This window comes from Chelonoidis abingdonii, chromosome 20 (assembly GCF_003597395.2).
Source record: "Chelonoidis abingdonii isolate Lonesome George chromosome 20, CheloAbing_2.0, whole genome shotgun sequence".
NCBI classification, from domain to species: domain Eukaryota; kingdom Metazoa; phylum Chordata; order Testudines; family Testudinidae; genus Chelonoidis; species Chelonoidis abingdonii.
Genome location: NC_133788.1, coordinates 7,957,288 through 7,985,234, shown reverse-complemented (window position 1 = coordinate 7,985,234; position 27,947 = coordinate 7,957,288). Strand labels below are relative to the sequence as shown.

The window sequence follows — 27,947 nt, the reverse complement described above, 5'->3', positions numbered from 1 at the left end:
AAACTGAGGCACAGAGTGGGGAAGGGACTTACCTAAGGTCATCCAGCTGGCCAGTGGCTAAGATGAGAATAAAACCCAGGTCCTCCTGAGTCCTAACCCAGTGTTCCGTCCACGACAAGGCCCACTACTCATGATTAAAACCCAGAATGCTGATTCTATCTGAGTGTGAAACATCTCATGCAGCTTGTGAGGTATTGCTAAACTGCAGTTAACAAACCAATTGGCTGACCAGCACAGCCACAGATCCTGTGGAGCATTAGTTCGTTATAATCACCTTTTTCACCTTTGTAGCTCATTTCCTGCATCCAATCACTACACATGAGTAATTACAAACCCAGCCATAATAACTCTAACCAAGGCAAGCAAGCAAGTAGGAGAGACAGAGCTCATTTCCTCTGGGGTTGAACAGTGACTGCTCTGTAATTACACTGAAAATACAGTGGCTTTTCACTATCGGCTGCAGCATATTTTACTACTGGTCTCACCTAGGCAGTTACTCAGGGATAGATCTCTCACACACATGCACATTTCACTTACGCACAATACTCCAAATCAGTGCAGTTTTGTTCAGACTCCTCTTGTAGCAAGGACAAAGCTCTCCTGATTAGATGCTACAGAAATCGAGAAGGGGGTGGGGTAAGTGTGAGTGAAGGTGGGCGGAAATCCCTCCTGAATGGCTCCAGCAATGCACCTCTTATGCAATTCAATGTTATTGCTCAAGTTGGAAACCAGTTCTACAGGTTAATAACACTGTTAAGGCTGAGCAGAGGGTCGTTCACTTTTAAACACACTGCTCTGGCAAAAGCACTGAATTCACGGTCTCCGAATATCTTTTTCCTTTGAATTGTAATGTTTGTACAAAATCTACCTGCATGTACGTACGTATGTGTGGAAAAACTCTCAAACTGAAATGCAGCCACTTCTGATGTAGAACACATCACCAGCACACAGCAACAATACACAATAGTAGAGCCAAAGAACATCATATCAGACAAACCAAATGGGGAATTTTAGATAGGCAAAATTGTCACTTACTTGGAATATGGCCAGGACATCCCTGTGACTGCAAAATAAATGTCATGGTATTATCAGTGACTGCTAGCTGTCTCACAGAAAGACAACACCTTCAGCATCACAGAGCTCTTGACAACATGCTGGGTTGCTCTATCTATACCGAATCAGAGGAAAGAATGACACCTACTGGATCAAACACCCACCTCTATCACCCGCGCCTCTACCTAACCACATTGGATTTGTCTGGAAATCACTGATCAAACCTGACTGCCTGTCACATGATTTGAGCCTAAATGAGTATGGTTGCTCAGTTTTTTCACATCACCCTGTATATGTTACCCTGCAGAGAGCTCTGCAAAACAGCAGGTTTGTGCTTTGAGAAAATGAGAGAATTATTGTGGAAAAAAATTAGGACAGAAAAACTCTGTTTTGTTTTGTTTTTTTGGGAAGGGGGCGACAAGAACCTAGAAAAAAGTGCTTTGGGATTCCCTAGGGTGACACGCAATATGTAAATGAAATGCATTAAAAAACAACTGTATTCTTCTCAGTATTAATTCATATAAAGGCCTGGATGAGGGAAAAAAGGGGAATTTTTTTCTGGAAATATCAAAATGGCTGGTTTTAGCATTACCAAAATGAAATGCTTCCATTTTTCATTCAAGACAGACTTTTCACTTCAGAATTTCACTCAATTTTATTTAAAAAAAAATCTCACCAACACTTTAAAAAAAAAAAAAGTAGAACTTCAAAATTGAAATGTTACGTTTTCAGGTCAACCTGGAATGAAAGTTTTCTTGACATTTCTCTCCACCAGAAACTTTGAAACACTTTCATTTAGTGAAACAAGTTTTTTTATTTTCAGGTCTGCACCCATGCCAAAATAGTCATTGTACAGATCACTGGTTCGAATTAGGCCAGATGTTAACTAAGAAGTCATTACAATCTGAAGCCTTGATTTAGAATTGCACTTAAGCACATCCTTAATTTAAAGTATGTGCTTAAATCTCACCAAAGTCAGTGGGACACAAATGTGTGTTTAAGTGTTTTCCTGAACTGGAGCCTGAAGGTGGCTCAATGCGTTACAGGAAAATTATTGAGAATTCTAGCCTAGTTTCTAATGGGCCGTCTAATACTACCAAAACCACCATTATATTTGGCAGGCTGGCCAAATAGCCCTTTGGTTGGATAGAATGCAAAGTGAATAGTCTTCTCACTCATAAGCTTTGTCTTACAAGGAGAAAAGGTGTGTTCTTACCTTGTGTTAGTTACCACGTGTTAAATTAATGAAGACAAGGAGATTTGTCATTTTCACACAAGTTAACAAGTTGTGGTGAACATTAGGCTCTTGCAGTCTTAACCTTGACTTGCTAAAGTGCAAAAACTACCAACTGCCTTGTCTACACTAGGGCTTTACCCTGTGTTGCTAATACGTGGTATCTAACACAAGGTAAGAACTTATCTTTTTTTCCCTAGAGAAGACGCATCCTTAGGACATGTCTACATTACTCCTTATGTCGGCAAAACTTTCCTTGTTTAGGGGTGTGTGAAAAAACGAACTACTGCCACTCATTTAGTGGTTTTATGTCAACAGGAGAGCTCTTTCTGTCGGCATAGAGCAGCTATACAGCTGCATCAGCATAGCTGTGCCTCTGGAAGTTCGCTAGTGTAGACCTCTCTATAGCTGAGAGCCAGGCACACTGGCTACATATTGTGAGGAGAAGCTTGCACTGCCTCTGCACTGCCACTGCCCCTGCTGTTCTGGTTCTGTGAGTAAATCTAGGACCTCCTTTCCCAGGGCTGTGGAATCCAGCACTTTTCACCAGTGCTATATTCACTTCATTTATTGATTACATTATTTATGAAGAGAAACCCACCCCACAGAAATTAGAGAAGTTACCATTCCATCCAAAGCCCTAATGGTTTTTACATCCACTTTAAAATACCCTGCCTGTCTCTCCTCAAATACCTCCCTCAAACGCTGGGATTTCATCCAAGACTTTTATAGCGGGAAATGGAATATTTTAGTTGTTCAGTTGCTTTATGCAAGAGCAAATGTCTCTCTCTCAACAAGCAGGATGCAAGCAATTGCGACAGCAGACATCTAGAGCACAGTGCATTATAAATACCGTGCACGAATAGCTCAGAAAGGAAAGAGTTGCCTGTATGGCTGTCATTTTGCAACCCAGACATTTAGGGTTTTGTAAAATCTTCTGCAAATAGGAACAAATTTACACTGTGCATGTTTTAGATTCAGGCTAATTTTAACTTGGAGTGCGGGGGGGTGGGGGTAATTTGGAAACAAACAAGCCAAAATTAGCCTGTTTTTACTAAATATTGTCCTATTTTTGTCCCAAGCATTACAATTTTATTTTGTAAAATTGGAACATGTTAAATGATTCTAAACAAAACGTGAATCTTTTCTATTTAAAAAGGGATTTTAATTGAGCTATTTATTTTTGCAAGCACCTAGTACAGAAATACTAGTCAGATTCACCTCTTCAAAATAAAAAGGATCACAAGAATTTGTGAAAAACATGCTAGTGATAATCAGCTTATGCATCTGACGTCCCCAACCTGCCCCAACCCTGAGCTGTAAGGAACTGCCTAGAAATGAAGTCTGAAGTATAGTTGTAGCTGTGTCAGTCCCAGGATATTAGAGACACAAAGGCAAGTGCAGCAGGAGCACTGCCAGCTTTTCTGGCACCTAGGCAGCAGAAGGTCCCGCCCCCGAAATACCGCCCCTGACAGAAGTGGCGGAAGGTCCCACCCGCAAAATACCAACGGTGACCAGGCTGGCCGAAGATCCAGCAGCCATGGTTGCCGCCCCCCAAATGTCAGCGCCCTAGGCGACTGCCTAGGTCACCTAATGGGTTGTGCCAGCCCTGAAGTGAGGCAGTATCTTTTATTGGACCAACTTCTCTCAGTGAGAGAGAAGATTTCGAGGCACAGAGAGGGTATTAGTGAGTTACAGATTGTTGTAATAAGACATCCTATGCCATTAACCCCCTCTTTCTGTCCTATGACTGCAGAGATGTTAATGAGCCATTCTATCTTGAATGATCTCTTAAAATATGTGCTAATTGCTTACGCTAAACAATCTGTTCCACTTTGCAAGTCCAATTTTTGACCAGTCCTTCCCACAGATGCCCCAGGCCCAAGTCCCATGTTCACTTTGCTGGCAGGAGTATAAGAAACCTCAGGGCATGTCTTCACTACCAAAAGTGGCCTGTGTAGTCGCGGCTTGTGTAGTCTCTCCCAGTGCTCTAAAAAAACCCACTGCCATAAGTGGAATAGCTACCAGTGCTGAGTGCTGGTGCACTGTCTACACTGGCGCTTTACAGCACTGAAACTTGCAGTGCTCAGGGAGGTGTTTTTTCACACCCCTGGGCAAGAAAGTTGCAGCGCTATAAAGTGCCAGTGTAGACAAGTCTTAAGTGGCTACATTTGCAGCCTTGGATCCTATTTAACACTGCCCATGTTTTCCGCATGGATCTGCTGAGTCAACTCTCAGGAGGTGGGGGGAATGCAGATTTGCAAGCACTTTGCTAAACCACTTCCACATGGAGGGTCTAATAGGAAATGACCCTTAGGGGAATGTGAGCTCAGGTCAAGCCTGACATCACAAAGACTCCCTGGAAAGCTATCCACCGAACCAGATTCAAGGGTGGTACTCTATTTTCCCTCTACATAGGAGAGCAAAGCATGGTTTCCTGTTGTGAGTCCTTTCAGGCTACTCCCTTCCCTTCCTCCTCTTGTTCCTGACCCCATCCGTCTGGCTTCAGGATAGCAGGACTTCCTCTTCTGATACTACCAAAGCCTTCCTTATGATAGCCACTGTTATTGCTTTTCAACCACCCCCACAGTCCTTTGCCAGTTGGTAGTCTGAAACGGACTGCAATACCAGCATACACTGTGTCCATCTGCCAGGTGGCTTTACGTGCCTTCCCTCTGTCATGCTCAGAGCTTGGACTGGTTAGTGTTGGAAGAGAATAGTGCTCATTAAGGAATCTCACGTGGTCAAATTTTGAGTCTGTTCAAATGTTATAGGTTCAAAAGTTGGCCCTGGGAGCTATTCCTGGCTCTGCCTCAGCCTACTATGTTTCTGTGGACAATTCCCTCTCTCTCTCCCGAGTGCCTCATTTTTGCCATCTTTAAAATAGGCAGACATCATTAGTCCTTTTTTGTAAAGCAGTTTGAGCTCTGCATTGGAAGCAGTGTGTAAGATGAAAGGTACTATCATCAGCAGCTCTGTGTTCCACTTGAGAGAGACAGGAAAAGGGCAAAGAGAAAATAAATCCACTATTGGGGGGAAAAGAAAGTAGGTAGCGTGAAAAAACAAGGGTGATACCGAAGCAAGGAGAGAAATTTTTTTTCATCATCAGTACAATTTTGTATACAGGGCACCCATTCATATAGATTGGTGTGTAGGTATCGGGTACCTTCATCCCCAAGCCAGAGCACAGGTTTTATTTTTCGTGTAGGTCTACACTGCAATAGAAAACCTGCCGTTGGCCAAGGCCAGCTGACTCGAGCTTGTGGGGCTGAGGCTACGTACACACGACCGCTTACGTCAGTTATGTGGCTCAGGGGTGCAAACAGGCCACCACCCGAATGATCTAAGTTACACTGAACTAAGCAGGACAGAGCTATGTCGGTGGGAGAAGCTCTCCTGCTGCAGAAGCTACGGCCACTTGCGGGGGCTGAAGTAATGAAGTCGACAGGAGAGCTCTCCCCCATCGGCATAGAGCGTCTGCAGTAACAGCACCACAGCTGCACTGCTGTAAGCTCTGCAGTGTAGCCACAGCCTTAGGCTAGGGCTATTTCAATGCAATGTAGACTTCCAGGGTCAGTGACTCTCTCACCTCGCAGGGTCCTACAGGACTGGCTCCAGCCCAAGCCCAGAAGTCTACACTGCAATTAAACAGCCCCTTAGCCTGAGTCCCACGAGCCTGTATCAGTTGGCATGGGCCAGTCACGGGTGTCTAATTGCAGTGTGGACATACCGCCAGAAATGTGAGTTTTTTAAACATGATTCAGGTCTTTTTTTTAAAACCAAAAGAAACAAAAAGACAATTTGACCTAGTTTTATAAACCTAATTCTCCTCTCCCCCCCAGTTTCTGAGGTGTATAAAGCCTTCAGCTCCAGGAGCCTCTCTCTGCCCCAAGCACTGTTCTAGTCCCACCTCCTTCACAACTCTGCACAATGGAATCACCTTTTGCAGGGCCCAGCTTATAACGATCAGATTGACTGATCACAGCTGCCCTGGCTCAACTAGCCAAGAGAATTCTATAACACATCTGAATATCAGTCAGCCTTATCCACTCTCTGCACAGCAAAGGCTACGGGCAGGAAACGAAAGGAACCTCAAGATAAAAAACCCAAACAGAGCAACACTCATGCACAAGCCTCAAGGATAATTCAGCACAAATTAATATTATTTACATAGCACCAAGTGCATGTAGCACTTTAAAAAGAAAAAGGCTCAACTCTCAATTTAAGCATTATCAGGAGATAATGGAAGTTCTAGGGTCGACATGGTTACATGCCTATCACTCAAAAATACTGAGCAAGCAGCAGTCGTGATCCATCTGTCAGCATGGCCCTTCGCTGTCACAGAATCCTCGTTAACAGAGATTACTACATTTTGACGGCTGAGGCATTAGAATTCAGGGGATTTTGCCACATGAGGCGTTACAGTACTCCTCAAAGCATATTACTGGTATGCACGTGAAGTCCTAATTAGCACAAAAAATAAAACAACTCAGGTTTCCTCTCTTCTTTGCCAGGATACCAGGCACCTGTGTTACCCAGGAACATTTGGGCACAGAGACTGAGAACAAGTGCAAGTCAATTCTGATGTGTTTAGACAGAGTGATTTGAGAGACAGTTAGCACGTGTGCAGATGAGTGTATGAATTCAGAAGCATATGGCTTGCCTTTGGAAGATTTCTTTTCTTCCTCCTCTGTTCAGGTTTGCAATACCATCGGACCCAAAAGAACTTTCTATGGTATTTTGTCTCATCAGCTAAGAGGTCTTTTTTTTTTTAAATGAGAAATTAGCTTGATTATTTGATGAGTGCTAAGAACTAACAAACGATGTCATATTATTTTTATTCCTCCAAGTTAAGGAGGTTTTAAATTAATTAGCTGCTCATTAAAATGCAGGATTAAACATCATGAAAACTGAAATCCTACCTTTATCCATAGAGCAGGGACAGGATGAGCGGCCTTTCTCCCCACATCACCCCCATCGATAACTGGAAGGACCACCTCTGGGGGATCAGAGGATATTTCTGTCTCTCAGGCCTTTTCATTGGAAGAGGACAGATGACGTAATGAGTTTAAGGAAGAAGACTAGGAGATGCAAGCTGTACTCCTGCCTCTGCTGCAGGCTTCCTGTGCAATCTTGGTCAACTCACTAACTCTGTGCTTCAATTTTCCCCATTTGTAAGATGCAGACAATAAAAATTAGCTTAAACACTTGAGGGTCCATCCTTACTTACGTGAACAGCCACTTACTCAGTGAACAGTCCTATTAACCCTGTACAAATACTCACATGGTAAGTCACTACTCAACCTAAGTCAGAATGGCAGGATCAGGCCCTCCCCGTGTTTTTAAATCCTTGGGGTGGATGTGCTAAAGAGGTGCAGAGACACTGAGAACCGGACCAAAACCACCAATTTGTCACAGGTAGGACACCGATCACTCATCGGATGGGAACAACTTTCAGAGCAGCAAAGAACAAGAAGATATTTCTTTGCCAAAGCAACATTTGGTTGCTGACGAAGACTGCTGCATTCTCAATCTGGGAAAAGGCTGTGACATCTAAATGGTATGTTTTCTAACAGCCTGCCTGGTTTGCCACAGAAATCAATACTAATACTACTTCTCACAATTAATATATGAGATGCCTTCTAGGAGCCCAGCTCTTTCTACACTTGCTTCTTGTAAATAATCTGTAAAAGCTTCTCATCCAGTGAGAGGAATGAAGATTAAATATTTGCTCTGAAGGGTGCAATTTTCTGCCAGAATGTTTTATTAGAGGGGCGTCTAATGGTGAGCTGAGAATCTCTTCCTTGGAGCAGAATAAATAAATAAAAATAACTGCTGAAGAGGAGGGCCCAACAGATACCCAGTGCCACCCTGGGCATAACTGATTGATACCACTTCTAATTAGCAACATTTGTAAAGTTCAGGCCTTCTGTTTCTGACATGTGTCATGCACATCGGTTTAGCTGAACTCTGCCATTCCAAGAGGCGAGCAACTTGTGGAGTATTAACAAGCCAGGGATGGCAGACAATTTGCTCTTGAACCCATTCTTAGAATTCAGACTTTGGGCCATTCCCACCCAGTGCCACGCACCACTAACTCTTAGTGCATTGCAAGGATCTCGCTCTAAATGGAGCCATTTAGTGCTAGCCTGCAAACCTCTCTGCAATTTGCTGGTTTGCTACTGGACTGGCATTCCCACCACTGCCATTGGAGCTACACCGGAAAAGTTTCAGAAAAGCCCTATGGTAGGTTATTTTTATTATTTGTATAGCAATAGTATCCAGGAGCCCCAGTCATAGACTAAGACCCTATTGGACTAGGAGCTGTACAACAACTCAGAACAAAAAAAACAGTCCCTGCCCCACAGAGCTTAGTATCGAAGGACAGGCCTAGGATTCCATTCACTCCTTTCTGGGAGACACAGTGTATTCCTACTCTAGATGTACACTCCTGAACAGGGCTATCGAACAGAAAAACTCACGTGCAATAGCAGAAGCACCATCCTTTGATGACTCCAGCAAACAAATTTGGCATCAGCTTCCCGAACAAGCTCTTTTTCTCCCTAATATCGCATTTTCTCTGTGACTGTCAACTCGCTAAACCCAGGGTTGTGAGTTCAATCCTTGAGGAGGCCATTTAGGGATCTGGGGCAAAAAATCTGGGGATTGATCCTGCTTGGAGCAGAGGGTTGGACTAGATGACCTCCTGAGGTCCCTTCCAACCCTGATATTCTATGATTCTATGAAACTCCTCCCCAATAAAATCCAACACTTTGTTATGACTGTCCACCTGGGGCTGCCCCTCAAAGTCATCAAATTCAGCCACTTGGCCGAGGCATCAATCAAGACCACACCACACCCAGAGGTCAAAATATACAGGTTTATCCTGTGGTTGACCAGATCCATATGTGGTTGTTTGCAACACAACAAGGAAGTGCACTTAGATTTTAACAATCCTTCTCACTTCAACACAAGCACAACAGTGCCTGATGTTAGTGGCTGAAAGTCAAATGTGTCTGTTTTCATCAACTAACCCAACAGGATGCTGAGCTAAGCAGGTGCAATGGCTGTTAACCCTTTCTGGAGTTCTCAGTGCCGTCTTTATGTCAATCAAGTTAATGGTTTCATATCATCATGCCAGCTTGTGCTACAGATGATTATGAGACCACATGACCAGCATGTTCTGTGCACAACGCTGAAAGTGATGAATACCACCTGTCCACTCCCTTTCAGCAGAAGTTTGAATAATAGGGCCCCATTGCTGACCTATGCCGTACTCTCCCTAATACAAGTGAAAGTGGCTGTCTCTTTTACTGTAGATTGGACTTCTTTGCCTTGATTCAATTCCCAGAAGCTACCTGAACAGAGTCCTTCACTCGCTCTCCCTGTTGTACCATGCCATCCCTACTGTATGCGCTGGTAAGCTGACGCTGCAGCCGGCTTCGCCAGCTCTGCCCCAGTGCCAGTGCACACTTGGATGCTGCAAACGAAGACACTGCTAGCCATAAGCCAAACACAGCCAGTCAGAGTTAGGAACAATTTGAAAGCCAATTATGATTTAACAAAGCAAATATGTTCATGCAAGGGCAGCAAGACCTTCACTCGAGAAACCTTACAAAACACCCCATAAGGAAGGGAAAAGAAACCTAACAGCCGGGAAACACGCACACTCTTACCTGTCTGTAGCAAGCCAGCGCCACTGTCTTTAACTCCAAAATGCTGCTGGATATCTAGTAATACACCTGCAGAGAAAATGGGGAGAAGAAATTCAGTGCCTTTATCCTGTGAAATGCGAAGCAGAGATATGTGGTTTTGGCCAGCAACAGTAGGGCCTGCTAAGCCTGCAGCAACTAAGAACACGCAGCAACGTTCAAAACCTGTGCACTGACTTCTTCTTTCTTGTGCAGGTTTGTTACTTTTGGGGTAATTGGGTCAAGTAAACTACCAATAAGTATCAGCAGGTTAATCTAGTGCAAAATGTTCACAATGAAACCCAAATGCATGAGAAGCTGCCTTGCCCTGTTCCTTATTTATGATTTATGTTGCTGTAGCACCAACACCTAAGTGCTGTGCAGACACACAGGGAGAGGGGGTCTCTCACCCAGAAGAGCTCACACTTAAACAAGCAAGCCAAAGGGTAAGAGAGGAAACAGAGGCATGGAAGTAAAGTGACTTGCTTAAGGTTATGTAACAGGTCAATGGTAGAGCCAGCATTAAAATCCATGTTTCTTGATCACCTGTCCAGTGTCCTATCTTTTCAAGCAAACCTGAGACTAGTTTCAAGTGACACTCTGTTGGGAGGCAGTGGAACCTTGTGTACAGGACTTGTAATAGGTGACCCACTCAGACTTGGGCAAATCCCCTCTCTGAGCCTTGGTTTCACCATTTATCCAGCTCTGGTGAACTCTTGTTTCTGATATGTTTTGGCAAAAGAAATGAAATCAACGGTTTAGTAAAAAGGGGAAAAAGTGACAGGACATTTTAAAATAACTGAACAAAATACCTCAACACGCATCCACCCACAGTCTAAATACACTGGAGTGTTGCATGTATATTTTGTAAGAAGTAGCTACCTTGTCCATCTAGCTTCTCATACTGCAACCAGCAAAGGGATACAAAGGCCTCACAAATTTAGCCATGTGAATGATGTAGTATAATCATTGAGTCAGTCAGGCTTTCCAAGCCATAACTCAAGCTGTGCTGAGTTGTGGCAGCATAGTCTTTTACAGTTACTTATGATGGGCAAATATCTCCAAAGGTTCAGAGGTTGCATTTGGGTCAGATAAGGATCCAAAGGCTTCCATGCTTGTCCAAAGTTGAAGCAAAGTTACTCCAACTTCATGCACACTCACTTGCTTTCTCAGTTTCTAGCACTTCCTTGTTTTGGCCAGATAGAAAACAGCACATAAATAGCCTAACTTGTGAAACTGCTGCTTGTGGCTTCTACCAAAATTAGGAAACACACCAAAACCCTCTCCAAGAAACTGGAAAGTTTTCCCCAACTACATTCAACATCTAAACAAGTTCAGATCCAGCTCAAAAGCTGGCCCTAGGTTTTATCCAGAAGGATGCTGCTCATTTTTAAGAGTCATTAGAAGCAACTCTCAGAGTTAACTGGATCTCATTGGCCACAAAACATCTTAACTTTCAGAACAGCCAGGAGTCATGCCAAACAACAAGAACAAAGAGAGATGAAACAGAGACAAGTATTTCCAGAAGGCATCTGGGACGGTAGCAGGAAAACTCATGGATTAAAAAAAACCGTAAAAAGGAACAAAGAGGAGGAGAAAAGAAACTCATTGTGTCCCCCCAACTGGGTCACCTAATAATGCACCATTTACTCCAGACGACAGCATTCAGATTGCTTTTCAGAATGACTCCAATCTCTGTCCATCAACAATAGTTTAATCTCATAGCCTCCACAAGTTCCTTTCCTTAATTTTCTGAACGACAGAGAGCTTTACATGTCTGCCCCGAGGTAGCATCTCCCTTCATTTCTGTTCTTCTACCCCAGCCTCACACTGCTTTCAAAGCATTGCTGCGTTTTACAGTTTCAGGGAGTACACAATTCTACCAGTCCCTCCAGCGCTTTTGTTTTGTTACTGGATCACAGATAAATCTCCACTGTGTCACAATTCTTCAATTACCTTCCCTAGACTCATCCCATTCCTATCTTTCCACCATCCTTCACTGCTTGCTTCCTTTTTTGCTTCGTTAATAACTGAAGTATAGTCGTCTAGGCAGAATCTGAGGGATGAAAATAATTTTGCATCTACACAGTGTAACCCACTGGGGTCAGTGTGTGTTCTATGCTCCCTTTGATGTCTGAGCCAAAGAGGATACAAGTCTGTTATAGCTAAAGGGCCTGGCTCTCTAACGCAAGCTGTCATGATTCCAGCATTTGGTTCAATCCCTGGTGTTGGCCAAATTGTGAGTATCACATAAGTGGGGGCTTGACTGGGAACAGACAAGATAGATGCATTCAAGGAGGGTATAACTACAGTTTCCTCTTTACAAAAATGAATCCCATCAACATCCCCAAAAAGAAGGTAAATTACCACCACCTCATATTCCCTACTGGGTGAAGAATACCACCTCTGCTTAGCTATGCCAGAGTTTACCATCACCCCTCAATCTTGCTCAGCTGCCACGACAGGAATTGAACCTACTCCTGCCCATACTTAGTCCTTCTTCTCTGCAGCCCAGTTTCACACAGCTACTCCAGCTGGAGATGCTAAACAAGGTAAGGTCACCAGAAGTTCTAAACTCCCTATGGTCTGATGGAGCCGATGGACGTTACTCCAGAAACACATTCAGTGCAAGGCTGGGTGTATGAGCAGCCATCATGTCAGATGGTTAAAGAGATGTGTGCTTATCTGCTGATCCACAGGCAATTGCTCCCTGGTAGAAAGGTCATTACCCTGGTGGAAGCCCTGTTGCTCATCAGCGCCACCGTGTTGTGAGCTCTCTCTATTTTGCAAACAGAGGACCAAGTTCCGCTCTGAGTTCAACTCCCACTGAACTGGAATTTTAATGCTTAAATTAATCCCCTGAGAAAGACTGACTATTAGCATTATCTATAAATCTCAGAGAGATAAAGAGCGCAGGCTATGCAATGCCAAGCCAGTGACAGGATGATTGCACTGTTAACCACAAAGCTCTCGGGTTTGATCTGGAGTTGATGGAAAGATTTTCGCAACAGCTGGTGCTGGTTTCTAATGAGCACCGCCTGATTTCTCCTCCCAAGTGCAGTTAGCCTGCATTCTGAAGAGCGGGTAAAGCCATGTGGGTCATCATCAAGCAGGATCTACACCTTCTGAGCTGACAATTCCTAAGCGCATAAGGCAAGCACAAGCTAAAAATATGCTGGTCACTATATAAAGGGCTTTTATGTATCACAGGCTGTCTTAGAAGAGGACTCCAAAGGGACACTTAGGGAAATGTACTTCCATTGAACGCCATGATTTTCTAAAATTCCTAAGAGATGAATAAAAAATATCACACATTACTGAGGGGAGGAGAACATGGTGTTAGAGAAAACAGTGCCACAGAAAGAAAAGAGGTTTAGATTGACATCAGAAATCTGAACAGGGGGAGGAAGGGATTATGATGGTGCCTGCCTAGTAAAGAGGCAGAGGTCTTTCTAGTCATAAAGAAATGGTCTATATAAAGATCATGGGTTTACATTTATCAAGTGCTTTTCTTCCTGAGGGATCCCGAAGTGCTTTACAAGCTGGAAGTGATGAAACTATAAACTATACAGAGTTATCACATCTAAAATGCAGCCACCTCTGAGAAGAAGGATGAAGGCTGTAACACAGAACAGCTGAGGCCAAGAATAATGCCTCTCAATCCCAGTAAAACAGATAGGTAGGATTCACTGGTTACATAGGACAGTACTGGTTTCATCAGAAAGTGACATTAGCCCTTCAAAGGATTCTGGCAATGGTAGAGCCAAAAGAGAGAGAAACAGAATGTATTTTATTTTGCATTTGTAATTCCTCAAGCTCTTCTGATAAAGCTGTGTGCTATTCAGCAACTCCATCAGGCTGCAGTTTGAACGGATAGTGAAGTTCCACTCATCATTACACTTGAATCCAAAGACAAAAATCTAGGGTTAGTCTATATCTCTTTTGACTGTCAAGCAAGGGCATTTGCTTGCTTTACCGGATGCATTTTAGGGGAGCTGTGGGTTTGGAGAGGGCTCTCCACTCATCAGTGAAACACAACAACAACTGAGCCATACTCCTCAGGTCCCGGGTGGGGTGGGGGAAACAAACAGTCTCATGTGGTTTATGGAGAGCTGCATGATTAATTGGTATGACTTTCCTATTGCACTTTAAGCGCCTTTTGTATTCCCTTTGGAGCACAGGTGTTTTGATATAGGATTTGGAATAGTAAATTGCGGGCAGCAGGAAGCCAATGATGTAACACATGCACAGAATGAGTTTCTCTAGTGGGAGAGAGAGCATTCTTCCTCATTGTATTCCTGTTATGCTGGGAAAACACTCCTGCCTTTCCTCCTTTGCTCAGCTCTGCTTATTTCTGTCCGAGTACCACGCATCAGTGATGCACCCAATCTTTAATAAGATTCAAGGGCACAATTAAGAGAGGATAGATATATTTTTTTACAGCAAGTAAAAACAGAAGCAACAGTGCCATTGTCTCTTTCCTACACTGCTCTCAGAGCTGTGCTTCTGAACAGCAGGAAGGTGGAGATAATCTAGACTCCACACCAGGGCCACGGGAAACAATCATGTTGTTCGTTGAGCGGTACATAGATGTCTCCCACTGGAGCACAACACCTGATGCAACTGAGGAAAGGGAAGCAGCCGAACGTGGCAGACAAGGCTTTTCTAATTAGAAAGTTCATCTCCGTGTCTCAGGAGGAGCTGGGAACAACAGGGACTAGCTAACAGGTAGGCAACACCCTTCGTGAGAAATGGCCTCTTGCCATGAACTATTACTGTAGGGGATGTGTTTACGACACACACATACCGATTATTGTAATTATGGCGTGTTATTTGTCAAGCACCATCACCGTGCTCAGGCCTGAACAAATACATAGGAAACATGGTGCTTCCCTGCCTCAAATAGCTTATCCCCTGAATCAGATACTGTTAAGTTCTCACAATGTGCTTGCCGCTGCAGAAGACAAAACACAGGCAGACACAGAGAAGACAGGATGCAGTATAAAGCCCAGAGGAGGAAATGACTAGAATTGTTTATTCTGACTATTCTAATTAGTTCAGTTGTATTTATCTAGAATATTATCACTGTGATAGCTGAGCACCTAACAGAAAGTTTAGAAGTGAACATCAGAGCTTTGAAGGAGGGATCTGAAGGAGGAAAGGGAGAACTGGAATGAGCATTTCATACACAGGGAGCAGTGTGGAAGAATGCATGGTAAAGCAAATGAATGGAGAATTGAGGCTGACATCATATGCTTCCCAAGTCTGAGGGTGTCTGACACCTGACTCAAGATCCAGATTCCAATTTGGCAGATGGCTGCTTCTCTCTTTACAATAGCTTAACCCCAAACCCTAATCTGAAAGGCCCTAGCTCTGCGGCACTCCGATTCCATGGTCCGTTTTTGCAGCTTGAGCCCATCTCTGACTTTAAGGAAGGACTCAGGGATTAGGTGGAAACTGTTCTGGTGGGCACACAGACTCATAGACTTTAAGGTCAGAAGGGACTATCATGATCATCACAGGTGCCGGCTTTTTCCTTTGCCCAGGGATGCTCATGCCCCGTGGGCAGGAGACACTGGGAGGGAAGGAGAGGAGTTGATCAGTGGGGCCACCGGCAGGGGGAGCTGGCTGCCAGTGGATGCTAGGCATCCACTAATTTTTTTCTGTGGCAGACTGGTGCACCCAAGGAGTTAGCAGCTATGGTGATAATCTAGTCTGACCTCCTGCCCATTGGAGGCCACAAAACCTCACCCACTCACTCCTGAAATAGACCCCTAACTTCTGGCTGAGTTACCGAAGTTCTCAAATTGTGGTTTAAACTCTGAAGACTTCAAGTTACAGAGAATTCACCATTTACACTAGTTAAAACCTGCAAGTGACCCCTGCTGCAGAGGAAGGTGGAAAAACCTGCGGTCTCTGCCAATCTGACCCAGGAGAAAATTTCTTCCCGACCCCTAATATGGCAATTAGTTAGACTCTGAGCATGTGCGCAAGACCTGCCAAGGAGAAAGCATTCTCTGTAGTAATTCAAATCCCTCCCCATCTAGTGTTATATCGCTAGCTGTTGCAGATTTTTACTAGTCGTAGCGGCCGATGGGCCACATGTCATTGTAGGCAGTCCCATCGTACCATCCCCCCTCCATAAACTTACCAAGCTCAGTCTGGAAGCAAGTTAGTTTTTTTTCTTCCACTGCTCCCCTTGGGAGGCTGTTTCAGAACTTTACTTTTCTGATGGTTAGAAACCTTCACCTAAACTTGTTGATGGCCAGTTTACATGCATTTGTTCTTGTGTTCACATTGGTGCTCAACTTAAATAACTCCTCTCCCTCCCTGGTATTTAGCCCTCATGATTTATCTTTATAAATACGTCAGTCTCCCCACAGCCTTGTTTTGGTTAGGCTAAACAAGCCAAGCTCTTTGAGTCTCTTCTCATAAGGCAGGTTTTCCATTACTCAGATCATCCTAGCAGCCATTCTCTGCACCTGTTCCGGTTTGAATTAATCTTTCTTAAACCTGGGAGGCCAGAACTGCACACAGGGTTCCAGATGAGGTCTCATCAGTGCCTTGCCTATTGGTACTAACACTTCCCGTATCTACTGGAAATACCTCACCTGATGCATTCTAGGACAGCATTAACCATTTTTCATGGGCACATCACATTGACAGATCATAGTCATCCTGTGATCAACCAGTACAACCAGGTCTTTCTCCTCCTTTGTCATTTCCAACAGATAAGATCTCAGTTTATAGCAAAAACTCTTGTTGTTAGTCCCTAATATGCATGACCTTGTACTTTTCACTATTAAATTTCACTTTTCACTATTCCCATTTCTATTACTCCAGTTTCAAGGTCATCTAGATCTTCTTGTATGATATTCCGGTCCCCCCCCTTATTGGCAATACCTCCCAACTTTGTAAAAGCAGCAAAGAATCCTGTGGCACCTTATAGACTAACAGACATTTTGGAGCATGAGCTTTCGTGGGTGAATACCCACTTCATCAGATGCATGTAGTGGAAATTTCCAGGGGCAGGTATAAATATGCAGGCAAGCTAGAGATAATGAGGTTGGTTCAATCAAGGAGGATGAGGCCCTGTTCTAGCAGTTGAGGTGTAAATTATGGATTTTCAAATGATACCTTACAATGGCATACTTCAGTTACAAAGATTATGGGCAATAGTGCTGTAGGATGAGAATACAGAGAGGGTATTCTATCTAGGGTTGCCAACCCTCCCAGGATTATCCTGGGTCTCCAGGAATTTATCTTTAAATTAAATATTATGTCATGTTGATACAAACCTCAGGGAATACATCCAAACAAAAGGTGTTGAAACCAGCGCCTGTTACCTGAAAGCGCACTCAAGTAAGGACATAAAGGTGCTAAGGCAGGGCTTAATCTGTAAATGTGACACCATATGTGAGTATAAAGATTAAACTCTGAAGCCTCCTTTTTTCTCTAAATTTCAAAATTGCTTCAAACAGGTGACATACACAGGGTTAAACAATGCACAGCACAATAACTCCTTGGCTTAACATTGTAGTTATTGTCCTTGAAAAAGCAACTTTAAGCGAAATGATTGTTAAGCGATCCAATTTCCCATAAGGAACTAATGTAAATGGGGGGTTAGGTTCAGGGTTTTTTGTTAGCCAGACAAAGCTTATATTATACACATATATACAGTATAAGTTTTAAACAAAACAAAATTACATACAGTACACAGCAATTGATGATTTGCATGCTTGGATGAGGTGGTGGATGGTCAGAGTGTTGGGGATATTTCCCAGAGAATGGCCTAAATAAAAGTGCTTGCAACCGGGTTAACATTGTTGTTACTGTAGCCTCCACACTCTACAAGGCAGCACAAATGGAGGAGCAGGAGACACAAAGAGCATGGCAGTGTGCAAACATTCCCTGTGGAAAACTGAATGTGATCCTTGAACCCACCGCTATCCCTGCATGCACTGGCTCCCGCACTTTCCAAAATATGTGTGTGTGTTGGTGTCGTGTGAGTGAGAGATAAGCATTGCCTCTTAAGTATATTAAGGCTGATCCCCATTCTGGCATTCAAGTGCAGAAGATGGGCCACAAGGATTTTTAAATATTAATACTTTCTACCCACGCTTATGTTACCTCCAAGGTTTACAGTTTTTCACTGACCGTGGCTGGTAAACGCTGCCACCCCCAAATGCAAACCCCCTTGGATCAGGGAAGGAGCTCTTGGCAATTCTTCCTATGGGGTAACCTCAAGCACTTCACTCCCACTCCTCCTCATTTTATCACAAGTATGCTGACCCCACTCTAAGTTACACTGGCTTTTTAGTAGATCAGCAATTTGAGGACGACAGCGCTGCCAGCAAGCTCCCTCCAACCTGATCCCTGTCCTGTCCCACCCTGCTGTGTGCAGATGGGGACAGGAGATGGGGGCAGGCCGGGGGAAGGTACATTCTTGACATCAGTACCCTCTTCCCCCACTATCCCTAGCACAGCAAGCCGGAGGCTCCCGGACCAGCCCAGGCAGAGGGCAGGAGCATCACAGGGCGAGTGGGGCGGGACACCTGACTGCCCATCAATTGATACCTGTGGGCAGTTGCTATACAGGGAACTTTAAGGGACCTGATGGAGGCTGGCAAGCCACCTGCGTGTAAGCCCCACCAGCTAGCTGCCAATGTGGCTGCTTTTCTGCCAATCAGTGGACAAAGAAGGCATCTGCATCTGCAAACAACATTAATAACATATATATTATATACATATATATAAACAACAGACGTGTACCCGAAGCCTCCTACTGCAGACAAACCAAGAAGAACCACAGGACTCCATGGGCCACATACAGTCCTCAGCAAAATCCCTCCAACTGCTCATCAGGATCTACAAACCATCCTGGATTACTGATCCCTCAATTTCACAGGTCTTGGGTGGCAGGCCAGACCCCCCCCCCCCCCCCCCCCCCCCCCCCCCCCCCCCCCCCCCCCCCCCCCCCCCCCCCCCCCCCCCCCCCCCCTGTTCTCGCCCCCAGACCAGCCTGCCAACCAGAAGCCTATCTCACAGGTAACTGCACACTGCACCTAGTAACTCTAGTTTCAGGAACCAATCCATGCAACAAACTGATGCCAACTCTGCCCCCATATCTACACCAGCGACTCCATCACAGGACCTAAACCAGATCGCCCACACCATCACCGGTTTGCACATCACAATGTAATATATACCATCATATTCCAGAATGCCTTCTTGCTATGTATTGCGAAAACTGGACAGTCCCTACGGGAAAAAGGATAAACGGACCACATCAGACTATTAGGAATGGGCCCAATATACAAAAACCTGTAGGAAAACACTTTCAATCTCCCTGGACACACAATTCAGATTTAAGGTAGCGCATCCTGCTGTCAAAAAATCTTCAGGACCAGACTTCAAAGAGAAACTGCTGAGCTTCAGTTCATCTGCAAAATTTGACACGTCAGCTCAGGCAATTAAAAACAAAATACTTGTGAATCGCTATCCAACTACAAAAGCAGTTTCTCCTCCCTTGGTTTTCACACCTCAACTTGCCAAAAGAGGGCCTCATTCCTCCCTGATTGAACTACCTCGTTATCTTAGCCTGCTTCTGTTGCATATAATATACCTGCCCCTGAAAATTTCCACTTACATGCATCCGACGGAAGTGGGTATTCACCCATGAAAGCTCATGCTTTTCAATACGTCTGTTAGTCTATAAGGTGCCACAGGACTCTTCGCAACTTTATAGGCGAGGCATTGTGCAACTTTAACAAGCATGTTCTCTAATAGTCAGGCAACGTAACACAAAACAATGTTAACTCAGACGATGTTAAGTGAGTAGTTACTGTACTTTAACAACGATCTATCAGAGTTAGAAGGGCTGGATTATCAGGCATTGATCACCTCAGCTCCCATTGACTTTAAGTGGAGCTTGTGGGTGTCCATACCACATAGCGATAAGTCAGTCAAAGTGGACAGAAGAAACAAATGAAAACAAGGAAGTTTGGATCTATAGGGGTTTGGCCAATGAAGGGAGTAGCTTCCTAAATGGATGTGAAGTGGACTAAAGCAAATGAAATCAGTTACTAAATGAAACAATTAAAACATTTAGTTACTAACTTAAGATAAAGTTGTTACAATTACGTATGCATAAGAGTATAAAAACACCAGTTGCTTATGGAAGATAGAACACCAACGTCAGAGACTGCACACGGGGTGGGGTAAGCCAGGGGCACATCCCACTCTAATTAATTGCGAGGGCACAGAACTCCTCCGCTCTACAGCTGAGGGGAAAAGCAAGTTCCTGTGGGCCCAGGGGCTTCACTTGGGAGTGTGAGCTCTTTGGCCCCAAGGCCGTGGAGGCAACTTCCTCTGGCCTGTGGACCTCTCCAGGGGCGAGATCCCATTTCAAAAACAGTCAATAATCCTGCACATGCCCCTGCAGGTAGATTTAGTCAGCATGCAGGCCCCCCTGTATCTGTTTTTTTTTTTATTTTCAAAATGAGAAGGTAAACTATTCGTTCTTGATGTCAAGTGTCTATAATGTGTACCTATGATCAGCAGCTCAGATCCCCTCAGAGTTGAAGTGCAACCTCTTGATGTCGAGTTGCTTGATAGAGGAGAACAGAGATCGTGACCACATAGGTGGGACACTGTGAGCAGTTCGTACCCAGAACTGGCTATCCTTGCGCATCCAGCTTGCAGAGACTCTCATAATGGAGGGAAACAGATGGAACTTGGAGGAGATGGGCCAAATCTGAAGAGGGAGAGGAGGCTGATTATTCCTCCTCCGTCCAGGGGATGAGCTTACTCACATGAGATTAAACTGTAGCAATAGAGGTTTCAGTCACTGATCTCAGTAGCTGACATGCAATGACTATGACATTCAGAGACTGACCACTTGATTCATGTGGTAGTTCTTCACAAGACAAACTAATCGAATCCGCAACCAGAACCATATACTATTTTACCAGTGTCACAGGAGCGGGCCTGAAGAAGGTAAATTTAGATTGCTTAGGCCTTTATGTTTAGGGGTTTCTATGATAGTGTCTTTTAACTACTTTTATCTCTTATATATGATTAGCTATTCAGACTCCGATTATGGAGACCAGTACAAAGACCTAGAAGTTAAATTTAGCAAAGACTTAGGAATGTTTTCCTTCATCTGAGCATTCCATGCATGCCACAGATCAATGACAATGGATCATCCAGGTACATCTTGCAACAGACGTGGACTATAGCCCTGTCATATACGTTGAACAAACTTTATGGATTTAAGACAAACTTTATTTCGAATAAAAGTTTAAACTTTATGAAATATGGTTAAAAACCTTTGGGCGTACATTGTATTAAAAATTGATATTGTGTATGTTGCATTGTATGTACCTTCTCTAGTTAGCAGTAGTAAGTTAATGTACTTCCTCTGCTATATGCCTTTGAGCCACCTCCTGGAAAGTGATGGACATTGCTAGTTAAAATTGGTCTCCAAGGACTAACAGACAAAGAAAGGATTTTTGGATTCATGAGGCTGGTTTTAAAATTGGCTCAGGACTTTCTTTGTTCTAAGGAACAGACAGGGCCCTCTGGTCTAGGAGACCCAGTCCTTAGCTATACAGTTGGAGGGTTGGCCCATAGATTGGATGCTTGTTCTGAGCTGAAGATGTGATGATCATGTGACTCGCAAAGGACACCATCAATGTGATGTTGAAGGACCTCCTGTCACAGCCATGTTTGGACTGGGATGAGCTTGGCAAGGCTTATTAGCTGCATTTAAGGTTCTTTTTATTGTTCTAATATGTTTTCTCTGTAGTGTTTTTACCTTAATGGATAAAATAGGCTTGGATAGAAAGAGCTATGGATACTTATAAGTTGATGACAAACACTCAGTTATTTGTCTTGAAGAGAAGCAAGTAAGGTGCTTGGCAAGCCTGACTTTTTCTGGGGATAACACAGAGTGGCAGGAGACTGCGCACCCTGGAAAAATATTGTGGTCAGAAGGAGAGAAATTCTGATTCTCCATTGGGAAAGGTAAATGGGCTGGGAAACGGAAGACAGAAATGGTTGCCAAGGCTGGAAGACTGAAGGGAAATACAGGTGCCATTGCCCTGAACTGTGACAATATCATCCAGCTGTATCTTATTCTGTTCAATATATAATTTGTCTCCAACTCTCCCTCTTTCACCTTCCTGTTTCCTGTTTCATTTACACACTGCAAAAGTAGTATGAAAGTGTACCTCGATAGAAATGAAAGAGAATTTTTACTTTGGAAGCATTTATTCATTTACCACTGAGCAAGTAAAACTGCACAGCAGTGGAGAATCAAGCCTAATAATCTGTTCTTATTAGATATGCTGGTTCCTAGCCTACTCACTTCACATTACCTTTTCAGGCATCAGTTCAGTCTCAGAGCTGAGAATTTATTTGAAATTTCACTGTTCTAGCTACTATGCCTGCTTGCGCAACTCTCTTCTGCTCTCATTTGTTCCTAGTCTCTTCTTACACCACACACTGTAAACCCTTTAATTCTTATCACGATTACTTCCTTAAACATCCAAGTTAAGAACTTATTTTTCCTGCATACAGCAGTGCAAAGTGTTGGCAAGGATGAAGCAATCTGCTCTGGACATCTTTATTATGCAGCATCACACGTGTTATTCCTGGGATGGAGGACATCCCAGGATTGGCCCTGGCATTGATTACTTAATTGACAGGCTTTTTGTTCCATTTTAGTAGCCAATCCCAGAAGTGCTGGGCATCCTATGAACGAATCCCATTGACATCGATAGGAAATGCTCAGCATTTCTCAGGATGAAGTGCCTAATCCCTTAAGAGTCAGTCTCTTTATTAGAAACACAGACATGCTAGATATTAAGAAAATAATAAACTTTTCATAAAATAAGGTAAGATATTGAATAGTTTCTCATAAAATAGTGGCAAGCCATATGCTTGGAAATGGGAATGAATTCAGACACATTGTTTTCATTAATTGAAAGTATTCTATGGTTGCATTTCCCCTCTTCCCCATTCCTCTCTTCATTTTCCCTCTAAATATGGATATCCAAACCCAGAGCCGGATGCCTGAACTTTGATATGTTTAAGGAGCAGGGATGCATATTTCAGACATACTTTCAAACTCCAGTGATCAAGGCTGGGAAGAATTTGTGCAAATAGACCAAGATAAAGGCACAACAAAATTATTCCATTCAGAGAAGTTAACATGCCACATGATATCTTCCTTTAGCAAACTACATTTTCTCTGAGCCTCAGTTATTATGACCCTTTACTTTTATATTTCAACAATAAATTGAGGGGACACTAGATTGTACGGAACAAAAGTAGCTGGGACTAAAATGGGGATGTCCCTTGAACTTACAATTCAGATTTATGATATTCAGATCTGCAGACAGTCCTTAGATTCAAATCTTCTCCACTGTCCACTATTTCTTTAGTAGTTCAAATCAAAACCCCAGATTCCTATCAGCCCCAATTTTTTTGCTGGAGAGTGAGTTATTTTTCCAAAATCTGGATCTGGACTTAGCTCAAATCTCTCTCTTATTGCTTCTTTCTGCCACTTTCCTGTCAGCTGCTGTCTCCTTTCCTAGGTATTCAACATCTTCTTTCACACATCATTACAATTACTTCTCTGGAAATTCCTGCTCTTTGTCAACGAGCTTTCATGACTCTGTTCAGGATTATTTGTGGCTTTCACTGCAGTATATATTGTCTGAGCCCCATTAATGCTGGCCCTGATGGGAGTTTGGTAATTCATCATGTGTTTGTGATTCTCCTATCAATGATCAACTTTTTCTATTATACCGCTGACAGTGGCATTTACTGTGATCTCAAGAGGGTTATTTATATTTGTGGAATGGATTGAATGAAGCGAGGATCAGATTTGGCTGATGACGTTTCAGACTTGAGAGAACACTGAAAATAACCTTCATCTATCCTGTGACAGCTTGGGCTGTGATAGCAGAGTCTTTGAAGGCTGACATTCTCTGACATTAATGTGCTCCAGTAGAATAAAAAAAACTACTTAGTACTTACATAGCCTTTTTCATCTTTCAAAGGCATTTTCTCAGCATTATCCAGTTAGTCCTGGACAACAACCTGTGAGGCTGTTAAGTTATTATATTCCTCAGTTGGTAGATGGATTAGACTGAGGCAGAAAGTTATTTACCTAAAGAGAGTGGAGGTGGAGGGTGGGAAATCAGTATCGATCTAGGATTAAAATATAGGAGTTTTTGGTTCATAGTTCTGGTCACTCCTCTGCTATAATGTTGTTTTCTCTAACTGTTGATGCTATTGCCCTTATAATAGTATATTTTGCTCTAGTGCCATGAAAACAAAGAACAGGGCAAAAAATTCAAGTGTTGAGTAAAAAGTACAGGACTTATTTATAAACTTTAATGGACGAGGAGGGTCTCATTACTTATAGTAATTACATATAATTTTGAATAAAACTGCATATCGGTGTCACCATTCGAATTCCAATCTGGTCAATTATTACCATTTGCATTACCCAGATTTTCTATTCTATAGTTCTATTTTGAACTAAAGTTTTACTAAAATTTAGAAAAGAATGGCTGAAAATCTTACCCGTGGTTCTAAACACCAGACAAAGCTGAGGCAAAATCTATTCCTACAGCACAAAGGGCATGGAGAATGCCCTAATAACACTGCTGACAAATTCTTTTGCATAGGGGAAGTGCCTAGTAACATAAAAACCTACAAATAGCTTCTTGGAAAGGTGTGTTAATTCAATTTGATCAGTGTTTAGTTGAAGAGAGACTGAAAATACCTTCACGGGTGCTGGAACAATTTTAATGTGGGGGTGCTAGAGCACTGAACCAACTGTAAACTCTGTAATAAGATGGTAAATCCACTTCAAGCCAGAGGGTGCAACCGATTTAATAAAGCTTTGCAGGAGGGGAGTATCGCATACTATAAGGAACTTTCACACCCAGACTCTCTCTAGTAATCTGCGTCCAGATGTTCAACTGCCACAGATAGTGCAGGGAATTTGGCAATCTTTGGCATGTGGCCCATCAAGGACACTCTGTGGCAGGCCGGGATGGTTTGTTTCCTGCGTGTCCGCAGGTTTGGTCGGATCGCAGCTCCCACTGGCGAGCGTTCGCCCGTTCCATGACCAATGGAGGCTGCAGGAAGCGGCCGGCCACCTCAGCCATGTTGGCCTGTTTCCTGCCCCCTCATTGGCCTTGGATTGGCAAACAGCAGCCATGAAGCTGTGATCGGCCAATCCTGTGGACATTTCAGACAAACAAAACTGTCCTGGCCCCCCAGGCAGATTTTCCTGATGTGCTGCATGCCAAAGTGTTGCTGATCCCTGGATTGATGCATCAGTTTGAGCTTGCTAATTTACATCTGCTGAGCTTCTAGGCTCCAATATATTGGAAACACAGCTTTAAAACTACTGGGAGGGGTTTAAAAATGACATATAAAATTGTATTTCAGATATTTAGAGTTGAAATTTGTATTTTGGTGGAATCCAGCCAAACCACACCACAACACACAATTTGCATTTCAAAATGCAATCTATATCTTTTTCAAAATAAACCCAAATGTAGGAAGCCTTGAAAAATGTACAAATAAGCAAATCCATCTAGTTTCCCAATTCGCCACCCACAATCCTTTATCCTTTACTTCTATACACACGATTATTTGCTCGCTGCCTACTTACCGTAGACTCAATTTGCCAATAAATATACCAAAAGGTAAAAATACATTACTAGAAATTAAAATTCTGTCCATTCTGGAGATCTTTCCCAATATACTATGACATTATAAATGTGCAATGCTACTCCAGTTATGGAAAATCTGCGTGTTTAATGGTATGTAACATCACAACTTGCAGCTCTGGCATACTCTTGAATAACCCTACAGCAACATGATAACTAAACATAAACCATAAACAAAATAATCAAAATCTATTATAAAGATATCTGCACTGTGACCCATTGCTAAAATTCTCCCACGTGGTGTATGATTAGGAACTACCGGTATTTGTGGAGTATGGTATTATTCAGGTTAGATCTGGGCAAGAGTTTTTGGCTGAAACTTTTTTTCAGGAAAATGAATGAAATAAAGGTCAATTCAGAAATTCTGAAAACAAATGCCTATGTTCACCAAACTGATTTTGAGCCAAAAAAAAAATTCGAAATAATTCAGGAAAACCAAAATGTTTTGTTTTTGCCATTTTCAAAATGAAACATTTCAGTTGTCTCAGTTTTCAAGTTTAATTCCTTTTAGTTTATTTTAGAAAAATCAAAAACATTTTAAAATGTTCAAATCAATGAAAGACTTTGATTTTGTCTAAACAAAAAATGTCTCATTTGATTTGGAACTTTTTTTCTTGACTAGCCAGTAAATGAAAAATTGCTGTTTCACAGCTCGAAACAAACATACACCAGGGACTATTGTGCTTTTAGGTTCTTAGTAACAATATGGTAAAAAAAAACATATATATCTAAACAAGCTATTGCCATTAAACGCAAAATAGGCCAAATTAGTCACAATTCAGTTGAGTGATCTATTTTCTTGTTGGCGGCCTTAGATGTATTTTGCTTAGTGTTATTATAATTTCCGGCTTATATAGGCTTTTGGTGTTGGTAAGTCTAATATGTTACATGCTGAATACTAATATATCTGAGAACTTCAATCATTTAGGTAGTATTTTTGGTCTGTGGTGTTTTGCTGTTGTTGTTTGCGTTTTGGTGTTTTCCACAAGGAATGTACATTTCGCGGGGTAAAACTGAGGCAAGAAGTTTGATACCTAAAGAGAGTGGGGGTGGGTGGTGGGAAAATCAGTATTCCGATCTAGATTAAAACAGGAGTTTCTGGTCATAGTTCTGATCACTCCTCTCTATAATGTTGTTTTCGTTTAAACCTTGATTGCTATTGCTCATATAATTAGTTTATTTTGGTCCAAGTCATTTCTCGGTTTCTTTTGCCCATCACTTTAAAAGGGTGTTTTGTCAAAATTGTCCTGTAAGTTTAAAAAACAGGGCTTGCCACCAAAAGGTCAGCTACATGTGTTTTAAGTAAAAGTCTCTAGGTTAATTAGAATACATTTTTTTTTCCAGCAGTGTTAAGCTATGCGGCAACAATTAATTAGCTCCTAAGCCAGGATTTCCCCATGAAACTACTGAACATATGCCTACAAACTGAAAGGTGATTGTTAACATTTTACTTCCTTCCACAAGAGACAAGGGGCCTATATTCTCCTTCTCATAGGGTACGTCTACACTACGGGATTATTCCGATTTACATAAACTGTTTAATAAAACAGATTGTATAAAGTCGGTGCACGCAGCCACCTAAGCACATTATTCGGCGGTGTGCCTCCATGGTCCTGAGGCTAGCGTCGATTTTCCAGAGGCGTTGCGCTGTGGGGAAGCTATTCCTTAGCTATTCCCTAGTTCCCGCAGTTCTCCCTGGCCCTAAGATTCTGGGTTGAGCCCAGTGGGAGGGGCCAAAATCATTGTCGCGGTGGTTCGGGCTAAATGTCAGTCAGTCATCCTTCCTTCGGGGAATCAACGGCAAGACAATCATTTTGTGCCCTTTTTCCTGACTGCCTGGCAGACGCCATAGCAGAGCAACCATGGAGCCGTTCACTTTCTTTTTTTTCTCTTTTTTTTTTTTTTTTTTTTACAGTCACGCGTATGTGTACGGACGCTGCGGACAGAGCCGATACTCCGCACTACACAGCAGCATTTTGCTTTTGCTGACGACAAAACCGTTAGTTGTAGTGAGAACACTTTTCAACTCCTGGCCACACTATGCAGACCTTAGGTGCCCTGCAGCACAAAAAAACACTTCAGGACCAGACTTCAAAGAGAAAACTGCTGAGCTTTCAGTTCTTCATCGCAAATTTTGGACACATCGCTCGGATTAAACAAGCTGTAATGGCTTGCCCAACTACAAAACCAGGTTTCTCTCCCTTGGTTTTC

At 42.9% G+C, this 27,947-nt stretch overlaps 1 protein-coding gene across 1 annotated transcript in view; it reads right to left on the bottom strand.

Moving 5' to 3' along the window:
- LOC116828607 (SPNS lysolipid transporter 2, sphingosine-1-phosphate) overlaps positions 1-27,947 on the bottom strand; it is a 166,484-nt gene that overhangs the window by 96,683 nt on the left and 41,854 nt on the right. The window contains exon 2 of the mRNA XM_032786962.1: positions 9,964-10,029. Within this exon, the coding sequence (XP_032642853.1) occupies positions 9,964-10,029 (66 nt within the window). The remainder of the gene's footprint in view (positions 1-9,963; positions 10,030-27,947) is intronic.